Source organism: Oryctolagus cuniculus, chromosome 12, assembly GCF_051225735.1.
Source record: "Oryctolagus cuniculus isolate XC-2025 breed Fujian yellow rabbit chromosome 12, ASM5122573v1, whole genome shotgun sequence".
In the NCBI taxonomy this organism is placed as follows: domain Eukaryota; kingdom Metazoa; phylum Chordata; class Mammalia; order Lagomorpha; family Leporidae; genus Oryctolagus; species Oryctolagus cuniculus.
Window position 1 is genome coordinate 20,435,805 of NC_142878.1, and position 27,165 is coordinate 20,462,969.

A 27,165-nucleotide genomic window follows, 5' to 3' on the forward strand; every position below is an offset into this window, starting at 1 on the left:
GAGGTGGCTTTGCCTACTATGCCACAAGGCCCGCCCCCCCATCAACTTTTCTTTCTCCATCACAGTAAAATCCATTAGCCTAATTGACACTTTCGGTGGATCTTTTAACTACTCATGTCTCTGTAACATGATGCATTGGTCGTCTGGGACATCTCAGATCACTGATTGAGGTAGACCGTCCAAGTGTTGACACATTTCTTATACAAATTGGAAAACCACACTTACTAGTAATACCATTACCAAGCTCATCCGAAAAGTCTTAAGTATTAGCAATTGTCAAGTCTCAGTAGCAGATGTAAGTCTTCTAAAATCCTACTTTTGCTTGAAAACTTGAATTTTAACTATGCCAACAAAAGTTCTCTGTAGTTTTCCTTTAAATGCCTAAACCTGAATCACCGTATTTAGATGCCATACTTTTGGGTAAGATCAGCATTTCAGCAAAGCGGCCAGGTGAGCTTACAGATCAAATAGCTGCATCACGCTGTGGGATGGGACAGACATGGTATACCCACGCTTCCCATCTCATCACATACCACACAAAGGCACGTGCATTCAAGGTGGAGGCTTAACTCAAAACACCGCTTACTGCTGCAACAAGTCAACCTGCACTGCTTTGAAGACCACACATGCTCTGTGGCAAGGAAGAGTAGAATGCCCACAGCTCGGAGCCACTGCACTAACACACATCAAGTGCCAGCCATCCTCCCCACCACTGCTTCTGCACCAGTAGTGCGAATGCCAACAGGGGACAAGGCAGATCCTCCCCTGCTCCCACACCTCGCAGGGAAGTGAAAATATTGGTAAATCTTGGAGCAGATTCTGCTGTGCTGGCTGAACAGTCACTCCTCCTCTCATCCTATCCCACCCCGGTGTATGGATGTCATCTCCTCTGGGAAGCCCTCGCTCTTTCCCTGAAAGCAGGTCAGGTGCCCTCCCCGCCCTCGCATCTGCCTCAACATGCCCATGGCACTTGCACGCTGTGCTATGGTGAGTGAGCTTCAGAGGGGCTCCTGAGACACCCCCTCTCCCACGGATGCCGGCCTCCAAACTGGCAAGCACTCAACAGTGATACTTTCTTTGCTTGCCAGACTGATTCCTGTATGGTTAAAGCTGTGTGTGTGAGGCCGGCCGGGGCTCCCTGATAACCCAGCACTCTGCATTTAGGCACCCAGGCCATATCTGCCACATAAGGGGTACTTGGCTTTTCCTGTTCTACGTCTGGAAAGGATGAGAGCTTTGTGCCCACCTTTCAAGTCCCAGCCTGAAGCCACTGGGATGAAGGCCGGGGTCTCCTGGGCAGCCAGGGTCCACTTCGGCAGGGCTGCTACTCTGTGCTCCTGGACCAGCCCAGGCATGATGCAGGGGGCCCCCCTCTACTTTCTGGCCAGACAAGGAGGCTCTTGGCTGCCCTGCCAGCTGCCACCCTGTCCAGCCTTTAGCTACAGGGCTGGGACTCCGCAGCCCCCTTCCTGGGCAGGCCATCACCCCTCTTCCCGCACTGCTCCAGGTGACAGGAAAGAGTATCTGTGCGTGGTGCGCGCTGTGTGAACCTGCATTTCTATGTAACGTGGTCTGCTGAGGGAAAAGGAACCTACTAAAAATCGGCCCCTGGTAAAACCCATGTTCTCATGGGACTTCCGGTTTGCTCGCTGGAAGCGCTCATTAAATTACACATCCCTCCAAGTTACTGAGCGTAATATCCCCAGTTTCCGTGACAGCGCCTGGTACGTAGCAGGTGTTCAAAGAAGTATTTGTTGAAGAATTAAATGAGGTGCTGAACATAAAGTGCAGTTAGCGCGGGGACAGGACACAGTCAGCAGCCCACGGCGGGAGCTGTTCTGGCTTTGGTGTGATGACAACTACGCAAATAGCAGGGCCAATGCAGCGATGACTCAGTGAGCTTTCGCTCTGTCCGTCTCCCTGGAAATGTGTGACGCGAATTATCCGTTAGAACCCAGTCGTCCTAGCACACGTCTAAGGGCAGAGGGACGTGGGACAGCTCACGAATCTCAAGACTGCATTCTCTCTGCTTGGACGCTCCTCGGGCGTCCAGTGCAGATGTAGGATTCCACAGCCACGTGACCCCCGAGAACACGGGGCCATTCTTCCATAACTCGCTGAGCACACGTGGACGAGGCACAGCGGCCGCACTTGCAGCAGGGACAAGCCATTCCCGCATGGTGCGCCGCGATGCCCTCTGAGGCTAGCAAGGGCAAGTTTACCAGAAGGAGCGGCAATGGCCTCTGAGTTCAGAAAGCACCGGACAAGAGTTCCCTCCCAGAGGTAAACTAACAGCCAGCGTATGAGTGTGAAATCAGGCTCAGACTGAGAAAAACCCATAGGCAGAGGGGAAACAAAGGGACTGGCGATAAGGTTCAGGGTCATTACCCTTTTTCCGGCACTGACAGGAAAGCACTCTGTTTTCTAGGAACGCAGAGCCATTGGAAAATCAGAGTGGCCTGGAATGCAAGAGGAGGAACAGAAAAATCTCTCAGCCTCACTCCTAAAAGCAGTCACTTGCTGGACGCTGAACTGGCTGCTTCCCTGAGCTCTTGCTCCCCCCACAGAGACGCTAACCTGGAAGGGAGCCCTTAAAAGGCTTACGAAGCACAAGCCACCCCAGCGAAGAAGCACGCAGTGGCTGCAGAGGCGTCTTCGCCACGCTCAGGACCTGAAGCGTCTGTCCTCGGAAGGACGCTGTGCAGTGGTCAGGAAACCCCCGCTCCAGCAGAACTCTGGGTTTTCTCTGATCAGGTCCCGGAATGGGTCACAAGGAATCTGCTGGAATCAAGTGGAGGCACTGACCCTGTAATCAGAAAGCTCCCTAAGTTGCCACTGGTTCTCCGGAGGCCACCCACCTCCTGCAGTGTCCCTGGTCAATCAAGTGTGTGCTCAGTCGAGCGCCAACCTCTGTGAGACACTGGCTGCCGGGCGGCGCCGGCCCGAAAACTGCCTGCTGCCCGCGAGGCTGTCTGCGTAGTGCAGGTTACTGCTTAGTCTGCAGGAGAAAGCAAAGCCCACTCTCCCCTCCACCCCCAACCACCCAGGGTACTTGGGGGGGGGGGGCAGCGCTTAGGTCAGCAGCACTTAGCTGTCGCCCTCCCCACTACTTCCCAAGCCCAAGCCCCAGCTCCAGGTCAAGTGTGCACAAAGTGGGGGTGAAGGGGCCCTGAGACAGACCCCTCAGCAGCCCTCAGGCGGTGCTGCCCGTGGCGAGAACGCCCCACACCGTCCACTCCAGGGGAAAACTCCCAGGTCACCCAGCCGCATTCACTTTTGAGACCACTGAGCGGCTTTGCCTGTGAAAACCTCACTTTGCGGTCATCTGCGGCCCCAGGGAGCATCAGGAGCAGACGCTGTGCCCTCGGCCTCCTGGGGACCCCCTCACTCCATCCCCCGCCCTGCATTGCCACACTCAGCACCTTCAGCACTGAAGCATGTTCACGGATCGTTGATGCTGAAGAAATATGAAGAAACCCTTCCCCAATGCCACTTCTCGCCAGTTTCACACTTGCCTTGCCTCTGCCCGGGGACCAGATAGCTCCCTGCCTGCATCTCTGTCCACGCAGGCTCATCCGTATCAGGGCCAGCCCCAGCACCCCATGTTCCAGGGAAAGGACACCCTGCAAGGTGGCCCCGACCGTCTCCTGGCAAAGCTGGGCGGGCATCTGAACCCCTTGCAGTCCGAGTCAGCTGGCCACCGTCTGGTCCTGCGGGCCCCTTGGTCTCGCTCCCTGGCCTCAGACGCTGGTCCATGGCCCCCTCCCTGCCTACAGGCCCAGTCTTCTCTTCTGAACCATCTAGAAGCCCCTCCCAGGGCAGCTCACTCCCTCTCTCCAGCGCCAGCTTTGTGCCCCCCACTCATTAACCTTACGCAAGCTCACGTCTGAGCTCCAGGCCCAGATGTCCTACACTTTCTGACTCCCAGCACTTGGAGGTCTCACAAAGGCCTCACACTTGAAACATCAAATCAAAGAGCAAAGTCACCTTCACCTCCACCTGTACCTCCCTCCCCCAAGTAAAAACAAACCCAAAAAGACCCTGGGCCCCTCCACATGTCAGACCACCTTTCATTTCTTTGCAACAGAAGCTCAGGAGTCATCCAAGCTTTCCTACATACCCGCCACGTCCAGCCAACCTAAAGGTTGACCCGAGCACCCAAACCAATCTACTGCGCAACAATCACTCTGAGACGCCCGCTTCCCCTGAAGTTCATGGCCACAGCTCAGCCTGAACCTCACCTCTCCCTGCCTGGCCGGCAGCCGCTAACTGATCTCCAGGTGTCCAGCAACTCTGACATCTCCACATCATCACAGCCATCACTAACGCAGCCCCTCTGAAGTTGGAGTTCAGTCTCACTGGCCAATCTGCTGTTGAGAGCTCTGCCCCTTAGTGCCTGCCTGACGCCTGGACCAACAAGTCCTTCTACTTCCTTCCCAGGCCACTAGCAGAGTGCTGGATCAGAAGTGGAGCAGCCAGGACTCAAACCAAGGCCTATGTGAAAGGCCAGCATTGCAGGCGGTGGCTTAACCTGTTATGCCATAGTGCCAAACCCTGTGGCTGCATTTTTTAAAAATCTCAAATCTAAGGGATGAGCACACGCTGCATTCGTCTGTCTTCCCTCTTTAACCTTCGTAGAGCAGCTGCCCTGCCTTTTTAGAAAATAGTCTAACCTTCTGGCCTTTCATTTGCACAACTTCTGACGAGCTCAGTCCAGGTGTGTTGGAAAGTGCTGGGAGATCTGGATTCTCCCCATTTCTTACGCTCAGATTCAGGCTGCAGAGGCCGCGCAGAACACCTCGCGGACGGTGCGCTGTGTGCTTCCCACTATATAACATGCCAGGAGACATAGCCCTCTCCCCCTCCCCACCCCCAGACCTGGCCTTGTCCTGGCAAGAGCATGCCACAGCCACGCCCACACTGCTGGAGCCCCACCCCTTCCCTAACTGACCGTCCAGCAAAACCGCCACCCAGGGACCCTTAGCCACTAAGACGCCTCTCTGATGAGGAAGACAGGGATGGAGCCGGCAGGACACAGGCTGCGAGCAGGCCTGGAGAGTGAGTTCCGAGGGAGGCAAACGAGGGTCCCAGGAGGGCGGTCCCCGCCGAGAACAAAGCTGACAGGCAAAGTGATGAGGCCAGATGGAGCCAGGGGGAGATGGGAGCCAGGAAACCAGCAGAGAGCCCCAAAACTAAGCACAAAGAGAAACGAGCCAGCTATTAACTGAAGGAGTATTTTAGAGTTCAAGGCAAAATTTGCTGAACTAATTTTCTTACTAAAGGGCTGACGTCCTATCTACTCCTTCCTTTCACTCCCACAAGCACAGTGCGGTCACCCTCATTCGGCTGCAGGTGGATGTTCGAAGCTGGGTGACAGTGTGGGACTGGGACTGGAGACTCGGTGTGTCACAGTGGTGCGACCTTGGCAGGTGCGTCGTCTACCTCTGTGCCTGTTTCCCCATCTGCTGCACTGGGCCACTCAACTCACCTCGCCAGAGCGTGGGAACAGACAGGCCGTGCCAAGTGTCAGAGCCACATCCAGCGAGGGGAGACCGGGGACCTTTCCGTAATCACAGAGTTCGTATCATTGCAGGGTTGTGGTTAAGAAGCCTCTTCTTCCTTGAAATGACGTGAGCTAGGGGAATTCAGCCTTTGTAGAACAACGTGGACTGACTGACCACGGATGGGACTGCTGGGAAGAGTCAGCTAGCTGAACTGTCGGTTAAACACCCCTGCTGTGTCTGGGTGAACCACGGGGCAGCTGAGCCACCACGAGCAAAAGACAGCGCCGACCGCTCCAGAGCACGCTGCGTGCACTGCAGTCTACGAGGCTGCGACGGCTCCAGCCGGAGTCCAAGCTCACGGCTCAGGCCAGCCGCGCAGGGAGCAGCAGCGTGCCTTCCTGCACTATTGACACCCACGTGGTAAGCCCTTACAACTGTCAGCTGAGGGAAACGTAAATTCAGGAGTTGCGGACTACTGCTACCCTTTAGAAAATCCCAAGGTTCTTCCTGGGTATCGCTCACGAGTGGGCACGTTACTGTCCGAGACTCCGGAGTAAATGACCATCTCACATTAGGCCCAGGCCGACTGAAAGAAAAATGAAAGATCAGCCACGGGTTCCACTCTGCCTAATCTTTTTTTTTTTTTTTTTTTTTGACAGGCAGAGTGGACAGTGAGAGAGAGAGACAGAGAGAAAGGTCTTCCTTTGCCGTTGGTTCACCCTCCAATGGCTGCCGCGGCTGGCGCGCTGCGGCCGGCTGCTGTGGGCGGCGCACCGTGCTGATCTGAAGGCAGGAGCCAGGTACTTATCCTGGTCTCCCATGGGGTGCAGGCCCCAAGCACTTGGGCCATCCTCCACTGCACTCCCGGGCCACAGCAGAGAGCTGGCCTGGAAGAGGGGCAACCGGGACAGAATCCGGCGCCCCGACCGGGACTAGAACCCGGTGTGCCGGCGCCGCAAGGCGGAGGATTAGCCTAGTGAGCCGCGGCACCGGCCTCTGCCTAATCTTCTACCGTTCTCCTAGGTGCCTCGGGATGGACAATCCGCAAATCCAGATCCAGCCTCCGCAGAACACGGGCATGGGAAGCACTGGGCAGAAACAGGCCTGACCTGGCACCCTCACTAAGGCTCCGGGACAGCGAAGCTCTCGGCAGGGAGTGAGTTCATCCCAGGCTTCCAAACGCGGAGGACGGCACTCTTCCTTGGGTCCATTTCAAGCCTGAAGATTAATGTTCTTTTTAATAGTGATTTATGGCAAGATCAGATGCTTCTTCATGTCAAAGATGACTGTGTGTGCCTTTCCAATGTGACAAAGAAAACCTGCAAGAGCCAAACAAACGTGTGCAGTGTTTTCAGACAGGCTCAGGGCATAATGACCCCTAACGGCCTCGAGACCAGGCAAAAGCAATGAGCCAGGCATTAAGCAGGCTGGTTTGAAATGCTAAGGTGATGCAGTGAAAGTGCCAACAGTGCAGCTAAGGCCCGCTGGGATATCAACCAGTCTAGCAGGAGAGACCTGAGTCAGGAATTCGGTTACTGAAACACGAGTCGCGTTCGCCTGAACCGCCGAACGTCCTCAACATCGAAACTCCACTACTTCAACATGTGGGTGTGGATTGCTGGCTGAGTGGTGGTCCTGTTGATCAGTCCATCGCTTTGTAGAAAGATTTCTTCCTGTCTTCGGGCTCACGTCTGGCTCTAGATCCTGCCCTGCATGGCACCAGAAGGCAACAGAGACTGCGCTGGCTGGGGCAGCAGAGAGACCAGAGAGGAGTCTCTTCTCCCCTTGGCGCAGGCTGCGTGATCCCAGACTGGTTACATAACCACCCCATGCCCTCAGAATCTGCACTTTGAAAAATGGGAATGCTGGGGCCGGCGCCGTGGCTCACTTGGCTAATCCTCCACCTGTGGCGCCAGCATCCCATATGGGCGCTGTGTTCTAGTCCTGGTTGCTCCTCTTCTAGTCCAGCTCTGTGCTGTGGCCCAGGAAGTACAGTGGAGGATGGCCCAGGTGCTTGGGCCCCTACACCCGCAGGGGAGACCAGGAAGAAGCACCTGGCTCCTGGCTTCGGATCGGCACAGCGCCGGCCATAGCAGCCATTTGTGGGGTGAACCAATGGAAGGAAGACCTTTCTCTCTGTCTCTCTCTCTCACTGTCTAACTCTATGTCAAATAAGTAAAAAATAAATAAATAAATAAATAATAAAAGAAAGAAAAGGAAAGAAAAATGGGAATGCTGAAAGCCCTACTTTGCACAACTGTCGCAAGAAACAAGAATTAGAGAACTAGCGAAAAGCTCGTGGCACGCTGCTGGCAGACCTCTCGTAATTACTGCAGTGCTGGGCTGTGCGTGTGGGGAAGAAAGGCAGATGCAAATGCACTGCCTTCTTCAATAACAAATATTTGGAAAATGAATTATGACTGAGAGTACAAACAATATAAGCCTTTATACTTGGTCTTTGGTTTGAAATCACTACTTCTTGTTTTGTAAGGACTCCCCATTAAACAGGTAAACTGCCGGGGCTGGCACTGTTGCACAGTTAGTGAAGCCGCTGCCTGCAGTGCTGGCCATCCCATATGGGTGCTGGTTCGAGTCCCGGCTGCTCCTCTTCTCCTTTTTTTTTTTTTTTTTTTTTAATTTGACAGGCAGAGTTAGACAGAGAGAGAGAGAGAGAGAGAGAGAAACAGAGAGAAAGGTTTTCCTTCCATTGGTTCACCCAAATGGCCACTACGGCAGGCGCTGCACCGATCTGAAGCCAGGAGTCAGGTGCTTCCCCCTGGGATTCCTCCTGGTCTCCCATGCGGGTGCAGGGGCTCAAGCACCTGGGCCATCCTCCACTGCCTTCCCGGGCCACAGCAGAGAGCTGGACTGGAAGAGGAGCAACTGGGACTAGAACCCGGCACCCATATGGGATGCTGGCGCCACAGGTGGAGGATTAACCAAGTGAGCCACAGTGCCGGCCCCGCTAGCTGCTCCCCTTCTGATCCAGCTCTCTGCTTTGGCCTGGGAAAGCAGTAGAAGATGGCCCAAGTCCTTGGGTCCCTGCACCCATGTGGGAGACCAGGAAGAAGCTCCTGGCTTTGATATTGGCCCAGCTCCAGCCATTGAAGCCATTCGGGGAGTGAAGCAGCAGATGGAAGACCTCTCTCTCTCTCTCCCTCTCATTCTCTCTCTCTCTCTCTCTGCCTCTGCCTCTCTGTAATTCTGCCTTTCAAATAAATAAATAAATCCTAAAAAATAATTAAAAAAAAACAGGTAAATAGCTGACTGCCAGAAAACCTAAGCCTGATGTGGACCTGCTGTCTCCCAGGTGCACGTGCCATGTGCTGCCACCCATGCAAGGGAGAGTGACTCCCACAGTGAGGGTGAACCCCAGGTACACCTGATCAACATCGAGCCAGCAAAGCCTGAGCGAGCACTGCCTGTCTATATGGCAGGGACACAAACTTGCACTACAGCTTAATTCAATCCCCAGGTCCTGGTACTCGTAGCGAACATTATACATAAATACCAAAGAAACAGCTGGTGGGCTCAGATATTTCAATTTCCAAACCAACTTTTATCTGCCTATCTAACCAACAGCTTTGTGTTCAGATCAGGATGAATGTGTCAGACTGGCCATTCAACTTAGTTATTTACTGGGGTTTCCACCAAACTTGGTAATTTTAAGTTCTGCTTCATGGCTAACCGTGCCCTGAGAAATCAACAGCAAGAACCATGGAACATTTCTACATTTAACTAACAGATCATTTTAAATATAACCTTCGGTTTTAATATTCCCAGTGGTTTTTAATGAAGCTTCAGCATCTACCATCTGTGATCAGACGCTGCCTTCTCAAGTTGTTGGTCTTTAACTGGATTCTGCCTCAGCAGCAACACGGGAAAAAGGGGAAGAGAAGATGCAGCTGAAGGCCCAGGTCAGTGGGGACGGCAGCCCCAGAGGACGGCTCAGGGACACCACGCGCTCACCCTCGGGGGTAGGGGTGAGCTCACACGTGACTGCACTGCAGCCGCTCTTGTTGACAGAACCGCAGCAGAGGAGAGGAAAAGACAGGAGCTCCAAGTCATGAGTTCAGGAAAACACACAAAAAAATAGCAAAAAAAAAAAAAAAAAAAGTGAAGTCAAAAGCTGGCTCTTGGAGAATACGAGGCTATTCACGCTGGGAAAGCACATTCAGATCAATGTCCCCGTGAATGCTCAGCCCTGGAGCGGGCTCTCAATACTATCTCAGGGAGCAAACTTTGCTCCCCCACTCTGCTCCCTACCTCTTTCTTCAAATTCCCTTCTTACCACCCCCATCCCTTATGTAGCTTTTTTTTTTTTCCAGACATAACTTTTTCGTTGAGAACAGAAAACCACCAAGCAGGTGGCCTTCCACGCTGCTCAGGAGCAAACCTGCCTGCAGCCTGCCCCGACTTCTCCGTTTCTACCCCGTCACTCCCCTCCACCTGGTCACACGTACGGCACCTGTTCCTGTGTCCAGCCTCCCACCAACAACTGCCTGTGCCGGGCCACTGGCGTATGCCCGTGCTCGCCCACCACCCTCCACTATAGGTGAGAAGGCACCCAAGCCCCGCCGAGCCCCCGGCCAATGCTGGCCCCAACACTGCACACTGTCCTCGCCATCTCCTATCTGGCCGACAGTGCCCAAAGCCTCAGCCACAGCAGCCACAATCTGCATGTGGCCACTTCCCCGCAAGCCATGCCTTCCCGGACCCCAGCACCGTGTGCCACTGGCAGCCAGTCCCTTCTGTTTCAGCAAGCTCCCTGGATTATCCTGCCCACTTTCTGCTCACTCCTTTTCAATCCTGCCCCTCTCCACACTGCTGAGTTCCGGAATCATCCAAGTGCATCCAACTCGTGTCCCCAACCTTCCACTCGTATCTCATCAGCATCTCAAATCAATCAGGGTCCAAATCAAACTCCTGAATTTCTCCCTAAGCTGCCTCCCTCTCCTGCCTCCACCTTAGTGAATGGCGTCACCAGCCACTACGTTCATTCATGATTCCACGGAGTCCTGTTGTTTCTGCTTTAAGAATCTGCCCACGTCTCTGGAACACTAGGGTCACTCTCCTAGTTGTACTATGGTTTCCCAGAGACGCAAACCAATAGGGTACATGCGGACGACTGTGCACGATTGTGCTAGCCAATGCCGGGGTGATGCGGGTGGACCAGGGTGCACCGCAGGGCGGGTGGGCTAAGGGCTCCCCCTATCCACGCCTTCCCGGGATCGGCCGAGGCCCCACCCACGTGGTGGAGGGCAAACTGCTGTTCTCCAACCCTACCAGTTCACATCAATCTCATGTAAGAATGCTCCCCCACACCCAACAGACATCCAGCATCCCGTCTGATCACCCACCCAAGGACTGTGGTCGCTCGGCCACGTTAGCACAGAAAAATCAATGGTCACGCCTGCCTGAGCTCCCCCATCTAGGGCCTCCCCTGCCCCCTGGGCTAACTGCTCTCCCTGCTCCCACCCTTTCCTTCCACGTCAGAGCCGGGGCACCCTCTCAGACCATGAAGCTCCCCCTCAACCCTCAAGAGCCTTCCAATGCACCTAGCCGGAAAGCAAGGCCCCTCCCTTTCCAGGCCTGGAAGGGCTCATCCCAGGCGCCAAGTCTCAGGAAACCAGCCCCCCAGTCCGCCCAGGGCCTTGGAACAGGCCACTGACTACACCCTGCTGCTCTCCTTGTAAGGCTGGGATCTATCATCCTTCCTAACCCTGCATAACTCAGGCCTGTGTCCCTGGCCCTCAGGAATCTCTGGCACTGCTGGCCCCCTTCCGGCACGGAGCACACAGCAATGCTACCTATCTGCTTATTTGGCCACTTATTTATTACCTGTGCCTGCCACGGTGACCTCAATCAGTGCAGAGGCCACGTCTGAGCTAACTCACTCCCTGCACAGCCCAGGGCCTGGCACGTGCAGAATTTCATCACCATTAATCAAACAAACAGAAGCATTCAACTAGAGGAAAAATTTAAATAGATGACACAATAACAGTATTTTTAAAAAATAGATGCAAGTGGGAAAAAAATTCCAGCTTCGATTACATCAAGGTTAAAAAGAAACCTCAAATACAGGATAAATAAAGTTAAAGGACAAAGAAAGCAAGTGTAACCCTCCTAACAGAGCCTTCCTAAAAACAAACGCAAGTCCAAGGTGGGCAAGGAACTTCACCACCAGCTGGGCAGTAATGCTAGAAAGTGCAGATTCCCACACTGGCACATCAGGCTGCAGAACTGACAACCACCCTTTAAAGATCTGACAAGGGTCCCATGGGTCCTTTCTCAAGTGGGCAGAGAGAACGAGTGCAGCGTGGGGGGCGAGACGGTGGGGCTGGGGGGTGGGGCGTGGGAGCCCCCTCTGGTGGGGAACCCCACGGAGGGGCTGTGAAGCACAGGACGACGCAGTTTCCAGAGCGCAGTGACCAAGCCAGCGCCGGTGGCATCCTCCCCATCTCATTCCCGGACAGCAAGGCGGCATCAGGCACCAAGATGTCTCTGTGCAAACACGGACGTGGAAGTGCCAGCTCCTGAGAGACCAAACTCGTCTCACAGTCACAGTCTGCACCACAGCCAGCAACGCTACCCGGTCTCCCCCGGCCCAGCAATCACAGGGATATGAAGCCACGTTCTGCCATGGGGGGGGGGGGGGAGACGTCAGGGAAGCCGCCCACACGCTGACGGACGCCACGGGCGCCACGCCGTCCCCTCCCGTCCCATCGCCCAGCCCAGCCCAGAAGCCATCGGGGGCCCGGACCCCAGCCCCACCCCCACATGACTCATTATCGCCTCCACCCAGCCCCACTTAATTTTCCCATTGTGGATTCCACCTGGGTCTCGGTTGAGATTAAATTTCACAAAAGAAGAAAATATTGCAACCAACTCAACCATCGTGAATGCTAAGAACATGTATTTTCTGAGAAAAGTTTTTATCTGTCTCTGGCCAAAAATTATTCAAACGCCATGGCACTTCAGGAAGTCACATACATTGCCTGAAAAGCAATGGATTCTGGAAGCCACGGTGGCCGCTGTTCATTTCATGGGTTACACGAAGGCTCCCCACAGGCAAAAAATTAGAGTTCTCCCCACAACATTCAACTCTGTAAAGTCCTTACTGCTTAAGTAGGCTGAGCAGTTTTCTAAGGAGGCACATATTGGGTATTTTTTTTTGTTTGTGCAACAAATAATTAGGTTTTAAATATGTTGCAGGTACTACTGACTTCTGTTTATTCTGATATAATATCCTAAGGTAAAATAAATGGCAAACTTTTAAAAATACATTCAAAAATTTACAATAACTGATGTCTTAGTGCTATGAAATTTAAAAACATACTAGGTAACAGAAGGGACATTCACAATGGAATATTTACTATACAGCAACAAGCAAATCATTATATCCAATGGGATACTTTACTCACAAATATAATGTTACAAGAAAGCCAGAAATGATAAAGTATGTGCTACAGACCCTATTTATTAGAGTGTGAAAAATATCCTACCGACCCACGGCAGGCTGCTGGTGACCCGGTCACTGCTGCTGGGCAGGGGGCACTCAGGACACAGGTGTGAATGGGTATGGTTTACTTTAAGAAAACTCAACACAGTCTACACTTACGAGCTGAGCACAGGCTGAGCTGGAGCCAGAAGCTCAACCCAGCTCCCTGTGTGAGGGGCAGGAACCTAATCACCACCGCCTCCTGGAGTACACGTGGGCAGGAAGCTGGAATTCCGAGCCAGAGCCGGGACTTGCACGCCGGCATCTTGACTGATCTGCGTACTTGAGAGAGAGGCTTCTTAAGATACAAAACACTCGAAAAGAACTGCTTACCAGAATTCCCTTTGTACTAAAATTCAAGGGATCCAGATTTAGCATTAGCTCTACTCGGCTCGTAAGACTTAAATATCAGTGCCGTTTAGAAGTTCATAGACACAACATTCTTGGGTTTATGGTACCAGACTGCAGGGTCCAACAACAGATGGGACTTCTCTTTAATTCTGGCGGGAGATCACGGATGGTCATGTTAACAGTTCCAACCAGCCACTCCAGGATGACTTGGACGAACTTTTGAAACCTCAGTCAAAGGCTCGACACCGCACACGGCAAGGAGCCCAGAGCTACCCTCTGGTAAACAGCAAGCAGGGAAGCTGAGGCTGCAGGCTGGGGAGCACAGGGCGAGGAGCTCCGGCGCAGGCAGGTGTGCCGCCCCCGGCGGGCCCTGTCCTGGGGTCCCCGTGCCCCACCCAGGAGGGTGCTGACCGCTGGCAGAGCTGGTGGGCTCGAGGGTTCAGCAACTGCTCCTTACTAAAGCTTCCTGCCCTGTCAATTCCAAAGTCCCGGGGAAAGCCTGTGTTTAGACCGTGAAGATGCAGTTCTAACTTTGACCCTCTCAGAGCGTTTTAGCTGAGCTTCGTGCAATTGAACAAGAGACAGGTAAGTATCAGCCCGACACCTCACTGCACACTGAGCCTGTTTCATAACACGGTGGATACATTCAACAGAGACGTTCCCTAATATCATTAACATTAATCAGCTGCTACCGCCTGGGTGGCATGGGACGTGGCCCCAGGGGTCCATCCCCTCCAAACTCGCGCTGGGTCACCAGGAGCACACACTGTGCCAGGAGGCGGGAGTACCGAAATGAGAGCCCGGCCCTGCCTCCCAGGAGCTGCCGCGCGGGACACCAGGAGAAGCCAGACCACCTTCCAGAGCTGAAACCGCTCGCTCTGCTCACCTGGATCACAGGTGTCACCAAGAAAGAGCTTGAAATTCGGTACGACCTATCAGCCAAGGCGGCACACCAGAGGGTCTGCAGGACTCTCACAGAGGCTAAGGCCAATAACGCACGGGCACGTGAGAGGCAGAAGGGGAAGCCACCGGCCACAGATGCACAGGTTTCCCGCGATGTGCCGCGGCAACCATCCCCGCACGCCAGGCAGCCGCGTGGCGCTTCCATAGGACGCACTCTCCTTGCGGAGCCCCAGACTTCAGCCGACAGCTCAGCCCGGCCGTGCTACCAGGCCGTGGCTCCACAGAGCACGAGCGTGGCGCCCCTTCAAATGGCCGTGGTGCCCAAGTCACACTCGTGGAAGAGGCTGGGGCGGATGCCGGTTTGGGCCCCGACCCGCAGAGCCTGTCTGTGCCACCTGCTAAGTACAGCCACAGCGTAATTAACACTCCTGGGCCCCCGGCACCACCCCACTTTTGTGCCCTGACACAACGTCCTGGACTTCTTCAAGGAGTCAGGCTGAAAAAAGTTCCTTCCAACTTCAAAGCGCCATGCTTTAAAAAGGTAAATTTACAGCCATGGATTCTCTTCCTCCGTGAGAACACGGGTGCAACTGCCCGGGTCATGGTCATAATTCAAATCAGTTTGTATAAAAGCGAAATTATAAATGCAAATGCAAATATTCTCCCACACTGACATGTTAAAAGCATCTCTTTAATAAAACCGTGCTTTAAGGACAACCCAATTAAACGACTTTTTTCCGACGAACACGTGCTTCAAGCGAAGCCTGTAATTACTGCATATCAGTAATGCAGACAGTTATGCCAATAATGAAGGCGCTGCGTGCTACAGTCGGGCTGCCCTGCTCTGGAGCTCCAGCTCCAACAGACTTTTAAAAAGACACAAAACCCTCTCTCCTTGCCCTCCAATCCCCTAATCCCTTCCCAATCCTTTCATCTCCTCCAATGCAAGGTTCAGGGCTGCTCAGTTTGGACGAGGCATCTTTTTTTTTCATCTTTTTTTTTTTTTTTTTTTGACAGGCAGAGTGGACAGTGAGAGAGAGAGACAGAGAGAAAGGTCTTCCTTTTGCCGTTGGTTCACCCTCCAATGGCTGCTGCGGCCGGCGCACCGCGCTGATCCAATGGCAGGAGCCAGGTACTTCTCCTGGTCTCCCATGGGGTGCAGGGCCCAAGCACTTGGGCCATCCTCCACTGCACTCCCTGGCCACAGCAGAGAGCTGGCCTGGAAGAGGGGCAACCGGGACAGAATCCAGTGCCCCGACCGGAACTAGAACCCGGTGTGCCGGCGCCACAAGGTGGAGGATTAGCCTAGTGAGCCGCGGTGCCGGCCTGGACAAGACATCTTGCATTTACTAGTCCATAAGATGGTTTTCACAAGTTTTCTCCCACTGCTCTAACAGATGATACAACACAGCAACTAGGCAGCAGTGCAAGTTCATGACCACGCAGGAGTCCAGTAGCCCCGGCCAGTTTCTCCACCAGAATCTTAGAAGGCCAAAATCAAAAGGGCACCAGGGGGTGCTCCTTCATGGCGTCCCAAGGAAGACTCTTCCAGACGCAGTGGATGTGGGCAGGACTCAGCGCCCTGCAACCACAGGACTGAAGTCCTTGGGGGCTGACTGCTGGGCAGACCCCGGGTCCACAGCCCCCTGCCTCTACCTTCAGGTCTTTCCTGCCCCTTCTGCCCTCACATCTCTGGGTTTTCTGCCACCCGTGTCTACTTTGACAGACCCCTGGGGTTGCAATGTGCCCATGGATACCCCAGGATCATCCAGTTTAAGTTCCATGGTCTCAACCCCACCTGTGAAGTCTCTTCCACGTTGGAAGGGAGCAGCGCAGGCTGCAGAGATTAAGCACGGGCAACTTTGGGGTGGGGATGCGATGGGGGGAGGGCACTATTCTGCTGACCACATAATACAAACAGAAAAGAGATGCATGTCCCTTTTCCTACAAAACAATGAGTAATTCTTCTGCCCACACCACACAGCAGAGCAGAGAGGTAACATGACGTTAGGTATCAGCACACACACAGACTCGCTGCTGGTGCTGGAAAAGACACACACTCCACGTGCTGGAACAAAGATGAGAGGAAGCCAAAGTCGGACGTGAGCGTCAAACCACCCGACTGCCCAAACTAAGGAACCGGGATACTCCGATGCAGTCCTTGAACCCTCTGTAAGTGGTCACGGTGGGCATTGTGAATCGTATTTCAAATTTTAATTTGAAGCACAATGCAAAATTTTACCTGCAATTTTATCTAGAAGACACTTGGACAAATCTGTCTGGAGAAACGGTACCAAGGAACTCTGCTTCAAACCCCAACACACTGCGAGGAAGCTGCCTGGCTCAGACGCGGCGGCACCAGCGCAGCTCACTTAGCTGACTGCACAGACGTGACTCGGGGGCCGGTACCGTGGGGCGGCAGATGAGGCCGTCACCAAGACACTGGCACTCCATATGGTTGCTGGTTCACGTCCCAGCTGCCCCACTTACAGCCCAGGTCCCTGCTAACGCACTGCGAAAAGCAGTGGAATATGTCCCAAACGTTTGGGCCCCCGCCACCCCCGTGAGAGACCCGGAAGAAGCTCCCGGCTCCTGGCTTCGGTCTGGCCCAGCCCTGGCCATTGCAGCCATCTGGGTGGAAGATCTGTCTCTCTCCCTCCTTTTGTCTCTCCCTCTCTGGTTGTAGCTCTGACTTTCAAATAAGCAAGTAAACAAAAAAAAAATCTTTAAAAATTTAAACAAGAACACCTGATGTTCATTTTGGAAAAAGCAGAACTGAAAATCTAAACCAAAAAGTATAGGAGAAAAAGATAACTCACAACTTACTGTAATTAACACTATTTGCAATGAGAAAACAATTAAAAACTTTTATAAAGCATTAGAATATTGATGAGCCGAAATTTATAGAAATGTAATTGATTTAATAATAACCATTTATTTCAAGTACTTCATATATAAGAACATATTGAAACTTCCCACTCTCCCACCTCCTTCCTCTCTTACTTTCTCTTAACTTTTGCACTGACTTTTTTTTTTTTTTTTTTTTTTTTGACAGGCAGAGTTAGACAGTGAGAGAGAGAGAGACAGAGAGAAAGGTCTTCCTTTTTCCATCGGTTCACCCCCCAATGGCCGCTGTGGCTGGCCGTGTTGCGGCCGGCACTCTGCGCCGATCCAAAGCCAGGAGCCAGGTGCTTTTCCTGGTCTCCCATGAGGGTGCAGGGCTCAAGCACCTGGGCCATCCTTCACTGTACGTCCGGGCCACAGCAGAGAGCTGGACTGGAAGAGGAGCAACCGGGACAGAATCTGGCACCCCAACCGGGACTAGAACCCTGGGTGCCGGCACTGCAGGCAGAGGATTAGCTTAGTGAGCCGCGGCGCCGGCCATTGACATATTTTTTTTTTAAGATTTATTTATCTGAAAGTAAGAGTTACACAGAGAGAGAAGGAGACAAAGAAAGAGGGAGAGAGGGAGAGAGGGAGGTCTTCCATCTGCTGGTTTGCTCCCCAGTTGGTCACAACAGCCAGAGCCTCTCCCAGGTCTCCCACATGTGTGCAGGGGCCCAAGGACTGGGGCCATCTTCTGCTGCTTTCCCAGGCCACAGCAGAGAGCTGGATAAGAAGGGGAGCAGCCAAGACTCAAACTGGCGCCCATATGGGACGTCGGCAGTGCAGGCGATGACTTCACCTGCTAAGCCACAGCACCAGCCCTGGACATACTTTCAATTTAATTTATAATCACAAGCTTAATCCTCTGCTAAATAAAGAATTCAACGAGAAGTGTAAAAAAAAAAAAAAACAAAAACAAAAAAACAAAACACTGTTCCTCAGGAGTATAGATAAGAGATACAAACAATAATGAAATCTCAAGATGTCAATTCCGCTCACTTACGTTATATTCTTTTGTACTCTGTATGTCAGTTAGCACAAATCAGAGAAAATGTATATACAGCACAAAATGGGATCATCACCTAATTGAAGATCTATTTATGAAACTAATTTCATGCCAGGGATGAAAACTTAACCACAATTTTTTTTTTAAATGAAGTATATAAATTAAAAACTTTTAAGCAATCCCATTTCTTCTCTAACTAATACAGCCGACTCATGAACCTGTGTAAGTGGTGTCTGGTGACTGATGGCACTATCACATGCAGATCACTTCCAAGCCACCTGCTCCTATCAGACATTACTGATGTGACCCTGTATTTTATGGATCTGTCACAAGCTAAGCAATGTGCGAGCCATGATTTAAGAAACCAAACTCTTCCAGTAACATCTCGATTTAACTGAAGACAATGGATGGACTTATAACCTTAACAGACACAGATTTTCCCACAACAAAATATTATTCGTGATAAGTCTTTCATTACTTTCTGCTGAACTGTAGTTAGGGTTAGGGTTAGGGTTATACTGAGATTTTTATAATCACTCTATTATCATATAAGATGGGAAACTCACTTATTAGATTATCCTGTTTAATTATCTAGCTTAATTTTATAAAATTGCATTCACCCTATAATCTATTGCACTTTGAAAACATTGGTCAACTTCTAAGAATCAATGCATCAAAAAGACTTTTATCCAGAGTTAACTGTTCTCCACGTCTGTCATCAAATACCTGTATCTTCGTGTGATGTTCTGAGTAACTCAATAGCTTTTCAAGTAGAATATTTTGTTGCATTTCAAATGTGTTTGTTGTTCTAACATCCTCTGCTTCTCTGTCGCATGTTTTTCTAACATCTTCTGCTTCTCTGTCGCAGTCTCCTCTATGTGGTGGTCGGGGCTCTGTCACCTGTTATTTGTCAGATAAATACTTCCATTTTAATCACCGCAGTGTTCCTGTCTCCTGAAACCAAAGAAGAATCTGACACTGGTTCCAGCGTCAGGTAGCAAAGGCAAATCTCTACACTGTGTAGCTGTCCAGTGTCTGCCACAGCCAGTACCCAGGTCTTCACAGAGGGTCCTACTGAGTGTTACGCGGGCAGCACTACTTGCCGCTCACCAGGTCTGAGTTCTTCCTTGCTGTAACCCTAAGTTCTCGGACATGAACTCTAATTCTCTGGCATTTATTTCACGTAAGGTAATGAACAGAAAACTTCTTAAGAGGAAAACGTTCAGTGGTTTACCTGGTTTACCTGTTATCCAGAGATAACCACACAAATGCCCAGGTGCCAGCAAGGGGGCTGGGACCAGACGGAGGCGTCTGGAAGGTTTTCTAGAACTCTGGCTGAGACAACTGCTTTTCTCCCTAGCCTTATACTTGCACCAACTCTACAAAATTTATAAGGTCTTCATGTCGGTCTATCTCGCTAAAACAGTTTTCTTGAGAATGGCAGTAATGTAATATATTTCAGATATTTTTCCTTCCAGCTCCATGAAATCAACAAAAGCTATCATACTGTCTTCAAAGTCTTGAATACTGCATTTTAAGTAAATTATTAAAACACTTCAACATGAAATGGTTGAAACTTTGTCAATGATTACACTTACTGCCCTGATTTGTAAGTTTTCCAAAGTGTTTTTTCACCTCAGTAGATGTATGCTTCACAGCGCTCAGTACCTTGAGTGAATATGTACATTTCTATAATGAAGTCTCAATAAATATCAGGAAATTACTCTAAACTGAGCCACATATTATAACAGCACCTCACATATGGCTGTCTTTTGCTCTATCAATATTTTTAACATGTTCTGAAAGTTGTTATTTTAAGTTTTTGGAAACTGATTCATGCTTACATTTTTTGTTGATGTAACCAAGTTATCTTTCATTCTAGACATACAGTTTAGTATCACAAGCCACTCTGGCTTGCAGTTCATCACTACTGTTTATCTTTTTCCCTCACAGGTTCAGAATATTCATGTTTATGACACCCAAATGCATAAAATTATCCAAACTTTGTTGCCTCTTTTATAATAAAATATTGCTAGATTAACAAAACTATAATAATCTACTTCATTAAATTGATTCTTCAACTTATAAATACCAAGAAATATAAATATCACCATTAACTGCTAACCCAAGCATTATAATGCAGTAACAGTGAAAGAAACCAAAATAAGAACCATCTAAACCCAACCACTTAAAAACAGCAGCCGTCAGAAAGTCTGAGCAGAAGAGCCGACAATCGCCCTCAGCAGGCAAGGGGCCGGGCCGCTTTGTGAAGAGCACACAGCACCGTGAGACGCAGGCAGAACAGCAGCCCCGCCCAGCGATCCCAACAAACAGCTGTGGTTCTTCTCTCCACCCTCACTCCAACACCGCTGTACTCCACTCTGAGACAGGCCCACTGGAACAAAGTCAAGTGCAGTTACTGTTCAGATATATGAATACCCAGAAAAAGGGCGGTTCAGGGAAGCACGACCTAAGCAGGGCGACCATGAGGAAGTCCTTGACTGCAGTGCTGCTACATTTAAACCATGCTGCTCAACGCCCCCTGATCAGGCTCTGCAACCTCTCCATCAGCATCGCCACCATGCTACGGGCTGGCTAAGTTAACAGCGGAACGGCTGTCCCACCTCCTCGCAAGTAGAGGAACACATCCACTCGACTTCTCCGCCATGCCACACCACCCCTCCGCCTAACACCTTGCAGTGGTTCCCACTAGAGAGCATTCTCTGACTCTGCTCTCCTGCCTGACTCCCGTCTCCCAGGCAGGATCCCCGGCTATTCAGCCTGACCTTGCACCCCTTTCCTCCCAGCCCTTCTCACAACGTGCAGCTCCATGTGTATTCCAGCGGTACTTTACGGTGGCCTCCTCACTGGACACCTAGCTCCAGGCAGATGTGTTCTGTTCGCTGCAGAAAATTCAATACCTGGCATGAAGCCCGGCCTTGGAAGGTGCTGGATAAATATTTGTTGAATAAACGAAGGGCTGAATAAATTGCCCAAGGCCCTGCGCCTATGTAACAGAATATCCAAAAGTAAAACAGGACCTTAAAAAGCCACATTATACAATCAGAGAAATACCTGGATTACTCCCAGAGCAAATATGAACCCAAGTAAAGATCATGCAAATAGGGGTTACACACCAATAGCACACGCACACTGGCCTTACTCATCCAGCTCAGCTGGGACACGGCCTGGAGGGAACCAAAGAAGTCCCATCTCCCAGATGCAAAAGGCTAGCCCTGCTCTGCCCCCAGACTGTGGGCCAGAGTGGGGTGACTGTGGCAGCGGAAGAAGCAACATGGACTGAAGGCAAAGTGCTCCAACCCCAACAACAGGAAACCACTGGTCCACCCCCTCTCAGGCTGCAGGATCGGAAATTTCAGGGCAAAGCACCACTGACCCAGGTCACAAAGTTTTGCCAGGCACTACCACGGCCACTGGCATTCTGAAGGGACGTGGGTGAGCAACAAGGAAGACAGGAGAAATGGGCTGGCAGCACGGAGCCAGGGACTCAGGAGGAGCAGCTCCGAAGGAGCCAGGACACACCTGGAGATGCCAAGACAGCTAACAATCATGGCCATCAAAGACTGGCTCAGGCCGGTGCTGTGGCATGGTGGGTAAAGCCACCGCCTGCAGCGCCGGCATCCCATATGGGTGCCAGTTCATGTCTCGGCTGCCCCTCTTCTGATCCAGCCCTCTGCTATGGCCTGGGAAAGCAGTGGAAGATGGCCCAAGTGCTTGGGTCCCTGCTCCTGCATGGGAGACCTGGAAGAAGCTCCCAGCTTCGGATCGGCTCAGTTCCAGCCACTTTGGCCATTTGGGGAGTGAACTAGCGGATGGAAGACCTCTCTCTCTGTCTCTCCTTCTCTCTGTAACTCTCCCTCTCAAGTACATATAATCTTAAAAAAAAAAAAAAAAAAAAAAAAAGACTGGCTCAAGGGCTGGCTGCCTGTGAGATGGGGCAGACAAGAAAGCACACACACACATGCGAGTGGAGGGACTGGAGGTCGTGCTCACAGCAGGCTGGCGCATGGGAAAATGCAATGGTGGGGCAGCTGACGCTACTGTCCCGTGATGCCCGGATGTGACGGGGGTCAGTAGGAAGGAGAGGGCAGGCTGGGCTCTGAGATCCGTGCAGGAGCGGGAAGGTGAGCAGAAGCTGGGGAGGAGGCAGCTGAAATGAATGATGCAGACAAGAGGCGACTGACAGCCCGGGCAGCAGAATGAGAGCCCTTCTAGTTCCATGGATGCGAAGAGACGCAAGAGTGGGCAGGGCACACCCGTCTGCAAGCCAGTGCTCGAAGGCCAGGCGCGGGAGGAGCCTGGGAGGAGCAGATCAACTTGGAAGGCGCCCCCAGGACAGGCAGCCGCAGCCACCCTGCAGCAGGGAGGGCTTTGCCACAAAGGTCCTGGGGCCATGCAGGCAGCAGAGGGGCTTCCGCCCTCACTCGCCCTACAGACCAGGATGCAGCACCTCCCGTGGGCAAGCCCTGGAGGCAGAGATGCCGAGATGAGGAAGATGGAGTGGCTGCCCGGCTTAAGCTAAGCGTGCCTGCTCTCCTCGTCTCCCACGCCTGCAGTGGAGAGTCAGGCCTAGCCTACAGATCCTCTCTCCTGAAAATGTGAAACCTTTAAAAGAGACAGATGGTGCTGGAGTCAAATCACTTTATGACACCCTTGAAAGAATACATGTTTGTTTGTTTGTTTTTAACTTGACAGGTAGAGTTATCAACAGTGAGAGAGAGAGAGAAACAGAGAGAAAAGTCTTCCTTCTGTTGGTTCGCCTCCCAAATGGCCGCCATGGCCGGAGCTGTGCCGATCTGAAGCCAGGAGCCGGGTGCTTCCTCCTGGTCTCCCAAAGTGGGTGCAGAGCCCCAAGCACTTGGGTCATCCTCCACTGCCCTCCCGGGCCACAGCAGAGAGCTGGACTGGAAGAGGGGCAGCCGGGACTAGAACCTGGCACCCATATGGGATGCCGGCGCTGCAGGCAGAGGATTAACCAAATGAGCCACAGCACTGGCCCCGAAAGAATACATGTTAACCAGAACATGTTAACAACACGTTAACACCTGTGGACACTCCAGTTCCCCTCTTTCACCAGACCCGGTTACTCGACTGTTCCTACCTTATCCTATAATAATCTCTCCGCGTCTGCCTTCTGTTTGTCGGTCAGAATGCTTTCTGTTGCTTATAACCAAAGTACCTTATCAGAGTCAACACGGTTCCTGCTTGCGGCCACTTAGCTCATCAGAAAGTAAACGGAGGCCCTGAGAATGCATTTTCCCCAGATGACAAAATAAGAGGTCGGGGCAGGTGGTATGTACGGCACGGGGGACGCCTGCATCCCACAGCAGAGTGCCTTTCTAAGTCCTAGCTCCTCTGCTTCCAATCCGGCTTCCTGCGACTGCATATCCAGAGAGGCAGTGGTGATGGCCCAAGAGCTGGGGCCCCTGCCACCCACAAGGGAGACCTGCATGGAGGTCTAGGTTCCTGGCCCCCAGCTGGCCCAGGCTTGGCAGCCGCAGGCATTTGGGGGGTAGTGATGAAACTAAATAAACATCAAATATGTAAGTAAAAGGGTCAAGGCCAAAACCCAATGCCCTGTTCTCAGTCCTGCAGCTAATATTTGCAAGCACAGATTTAGACAACTACCAAAAGATTTATAATCTGAATAACTTGATATAAAATTGAGGCATAAGGGACAAACCACAAAAGGCTAAGACAGCAGCAGTTCGAGGTAGGGAGGGACTAGGCAAGAACCAAACAGCAGCATATGTTCTGTCCTGACACGGACCCTGAGTAATCAAAGGAAGATTCCTACCCATTTCCGAAAACGGCAGCCACTGTGTTAACACAAAACTAAGGTTTACAGAAACAAACGTAAGGGCTGCAGATCCAGCAGGAGGAAACACGAGTGCCGACAAACTGCCAAAAGCCCGGATCACAACACCTGTGGCACATCACACACTTAAACACGTGTGTCCCCAAACATGGGTCAGAGACTGCCTCTCGCGCTTCCTCAGCCCCCGAGACTGTTCGCGCTTCCCCTCTTTCTTCAGAGTCCGTGTAAAGCTGCGTTTCCTCTGTTTGTTTTTTTTTTAAAGTCCTTTCCTCCCTAGACTTTTTAGTTTATTTCTCTTTCTCTAGCCAAAAACTGGAGCACTGAGTAAGAATCTGCCCTTCCCTGTCTTCCTGGGCCTCCATATTTTCTTTCCCACTCCTTTCCCCTCTAACACAGGGCAGTCTTCTCCAGCACATTCATTCCAACCGTCTCTGTCCCTGGCACCACTTCAGAAACAACACGGGTTTTTGAAAATAAAAGCAGGAACAAAGGGACTCTCCATAGCTAACTGTGCATAAACACCATGCACACTTCCTGAGTCATTCACTTCTCTCTGAAAACGGGTTTTCAGGGAAGGGCGCTGTGGTGTAGGGGTAAAGCCGCCGCCTGTGGTGCTGGCATCCCATATGGACGCCCACTGGAATCCCAGCTGCTCCACGTCCAATCCAGATCCCTGCTAATGGCCCGGGAAAAGCAGCACTAGATGGCCCAAGAACTTGGGGCCCTGCCCTGCATGGGAGACCCTGGCTCCGGGCTTCTGCCTGGCCCAGCCCTGGCCATTGTGGTCTCTGGGGAGTCTAGTGGACGGAGGATCTGAGAGCCACCTTCTGTTGCTTTCCCAGGCCATTAGCAGGCAGTTGGATAGGAAGTGGAGTAGCCAGGGCTAACTGGTGCCCATATGGGATGCTGGTATTGCAGGGGGCAACTCTACCCACTATAGTACAATGCCGATCCCAATAAATCTTTTAAAAAATGATAATGGACTTTCAGCAAAAACAGTAATCAAGATTTTTATTTATTCCAAATGGTACAAACCCTTGATGATGAACACACCTGGCCCCAGATGAAATACTTTAGGCCAATACCATTGTTTTTTTTAGAAAAGGAAACTACTGGTATATTACACACCAAAGCATTTAATGAAAACTGTCACGAATCTATTTAGTCAAATCTATCAAGCAGAATGGAAACTCAGATTTTCTCCCACTTATAGATCAGAAAAGAAATGAAACAATCTTGTAAGAAGAAATTTAGTATTTTGTTCATTTCCTATTTAAGAGGAAATCTGTTTCGTTGACTTCCATCACTCAGCTGTTTAGTTCCTACATTTCTAACTGGCACCAGAGTCCGATTCCACGCACACGCACACTCCGTGAAAACACCCACTACACACAGTTCACAGAAGGAACGCAAGGTACCAAGGTTTCACACGGAAACTCTAAGATACAGGACATCACCCATCTTTCAACCACGGCGACCGCCATCAGCGCCGGCTGCTCCGTGTGCTAAAGCGATGACTCCTATGACGGCAGACGGCCCCTGCCCACGCCTCCCGAGGAGACACCCAGGAATATACTGGGACACTTCTGTTGTTAAAGAGGCGGGGTGCGGGGTCCAGGCAGGGATGCTGCCACTCGCCCTGCAGGGCGCAGCACCACTCCCCCCACGGCTGAGAAACTCTGCCCTCCGGGAAACCGGCACTGCAGGGAGCTGGCCAGGCCCGGCCCTCCAGCTCCGTCGGGCCCCCTCCTCGGTGGCTGCCTACCTTGGACGCCTGCGGTGTGGAGATCACGTGCACCGTGCTGGGCTTGACGCCGTTTGCCTTGGGCCGCTTGTACAGGGCGAACCTGCTCTTCCTGCGCCCTCGGTCTCCGTTAGGTAAAGCACCATTGTACCTGGAGGAGATCAAAGAGCTCGTTTACTTGCGGGAAGAAGGGACGGGCAGGATGGACACACAGCACTGCCTACTTTGCGGCCCCCGCCGGGAGGCGCCACGCACGGACTTCTGCAGCAGCCAGACTCCAATCGCTTCCCCGCACTTGGGAGCGACGTGCCAGCAATTACGGGCTTCCTGCTGTACAAAGCAGACTCTTCCAGTCTTTTTGGAGAGAGGCAGGGTTTAAATCAGCAAGCGCGTGTTCTGCAACTCAGCCAGCACCATTCCAACAGACCCCGGAGAAACACTTGGGAAATGGTTTTAAATGAACTAGTCAGAAAATAGCATGCCACTTAAACATCATCACGCACTCGCAGACCATGCTAATGTTGTCTGTAGGATCTTTATTTGTAACAAGACCAAATGCAGTTACTTGCTTCCTTATGCTTCAAATTCCCTACATTCAATCCAGCTTCTCTCAGAAGTGTACACTCCCTGGTTGGCCAAAAACAGCTTGCAAAAATTACACACAGGTTTTAATCCATCAACTTCTGAAAAAACTTAAAAATTCACCTGGAAAATTTATGATGTCCGTGCTGGGGTTGGATATGCTTCGAGTATTTGGGGAGCCTGGTCCTTGGGGTGGCCATGTTCAGAGGTGGTGGGGCCTTTAGGAGCTGGGCCTTGTGCAAGGTGACTGGGCCCCTGGGGGCACCACCCTCAGAAGGAATTACAGCAGTTCTCACGAGACCCTTAGTTCCCACAAGACTGCACCATTACAGTCAATGCACCTGCTGGCTTCCTGTCTCACACGCTCTTGCCACTGTCACACTGTCCCCCACGAGGTCCTCCCCACAGCCAGCGCCAACTAACTAAATTAACATCTTGTTATGAGGTACCCAGCATCTGCTATCTGAATAGAGCCACAGAAACTGAGCACAAGTTGTTAACACAGAGCTAAGCAGCTAAGTCGGGTCTAAAGGCAGAACTGCTGTCACCTGTTTCCTGATGCTGGGTGAGCCGGCCCTGGTGTGTCCTGACCACTGACCCATCCTCCCTCCCTGACATGGTTATTCTCGGTCCCCACCTTGGCAGAGGCTTTTTTCAAGAAACAAACAAACAAAAAAAGACTGTAACACAATCTCCCTCGGCACATCAACGTCAGGGGGCCGCTGGGCTGCGGGCTTGTTCCTGTCCGCATGGTCTTTACCCACTGTTGCAGCTCCCCCCCGGCAGGGCGGGGAAGCCAGGTGTGGGAACCTCGGAGCAGCGCACGCACGGGCGCCAGGCTGCGTGTGC

The 27,165-nt window shown here is 51.8% G+C and overlaps 1 protein-coding gene across 3 annotated transcripts in view; it reads right to left on the minus strand.

Annotated features, from left to right (window-relative positions):
- The window catches only part of PELI2 (pellino E3 ubiquitin protein ligase family member 2), a 144,459-nt gene that overhangs the window by 72,228 nt on the left and 45,066 nt on the right, over positions 1–27,165 (minus strand). For 2 of the 3 annotated variants that reach the window (XM_051822914.3, XM_008269703.5), the window contains exons 2-3: positions 25,756–25,885; positions 18,878–19,051 (exon numbers count right to left, since the gene is read on the minus strand). In XM_051822914.3, coding sequence (XP_051678874.2) covers positions 18,878–19,051; positions 25,756–25,885 — 304 coding nt within the window. The remainder of the gene's footprint in view (positions 1–18,877; positions 19,052–25,755; positions 25,886–27,165) is intronic. The other variant, XM_051822915.3, reaches the window with a different exon arrangement.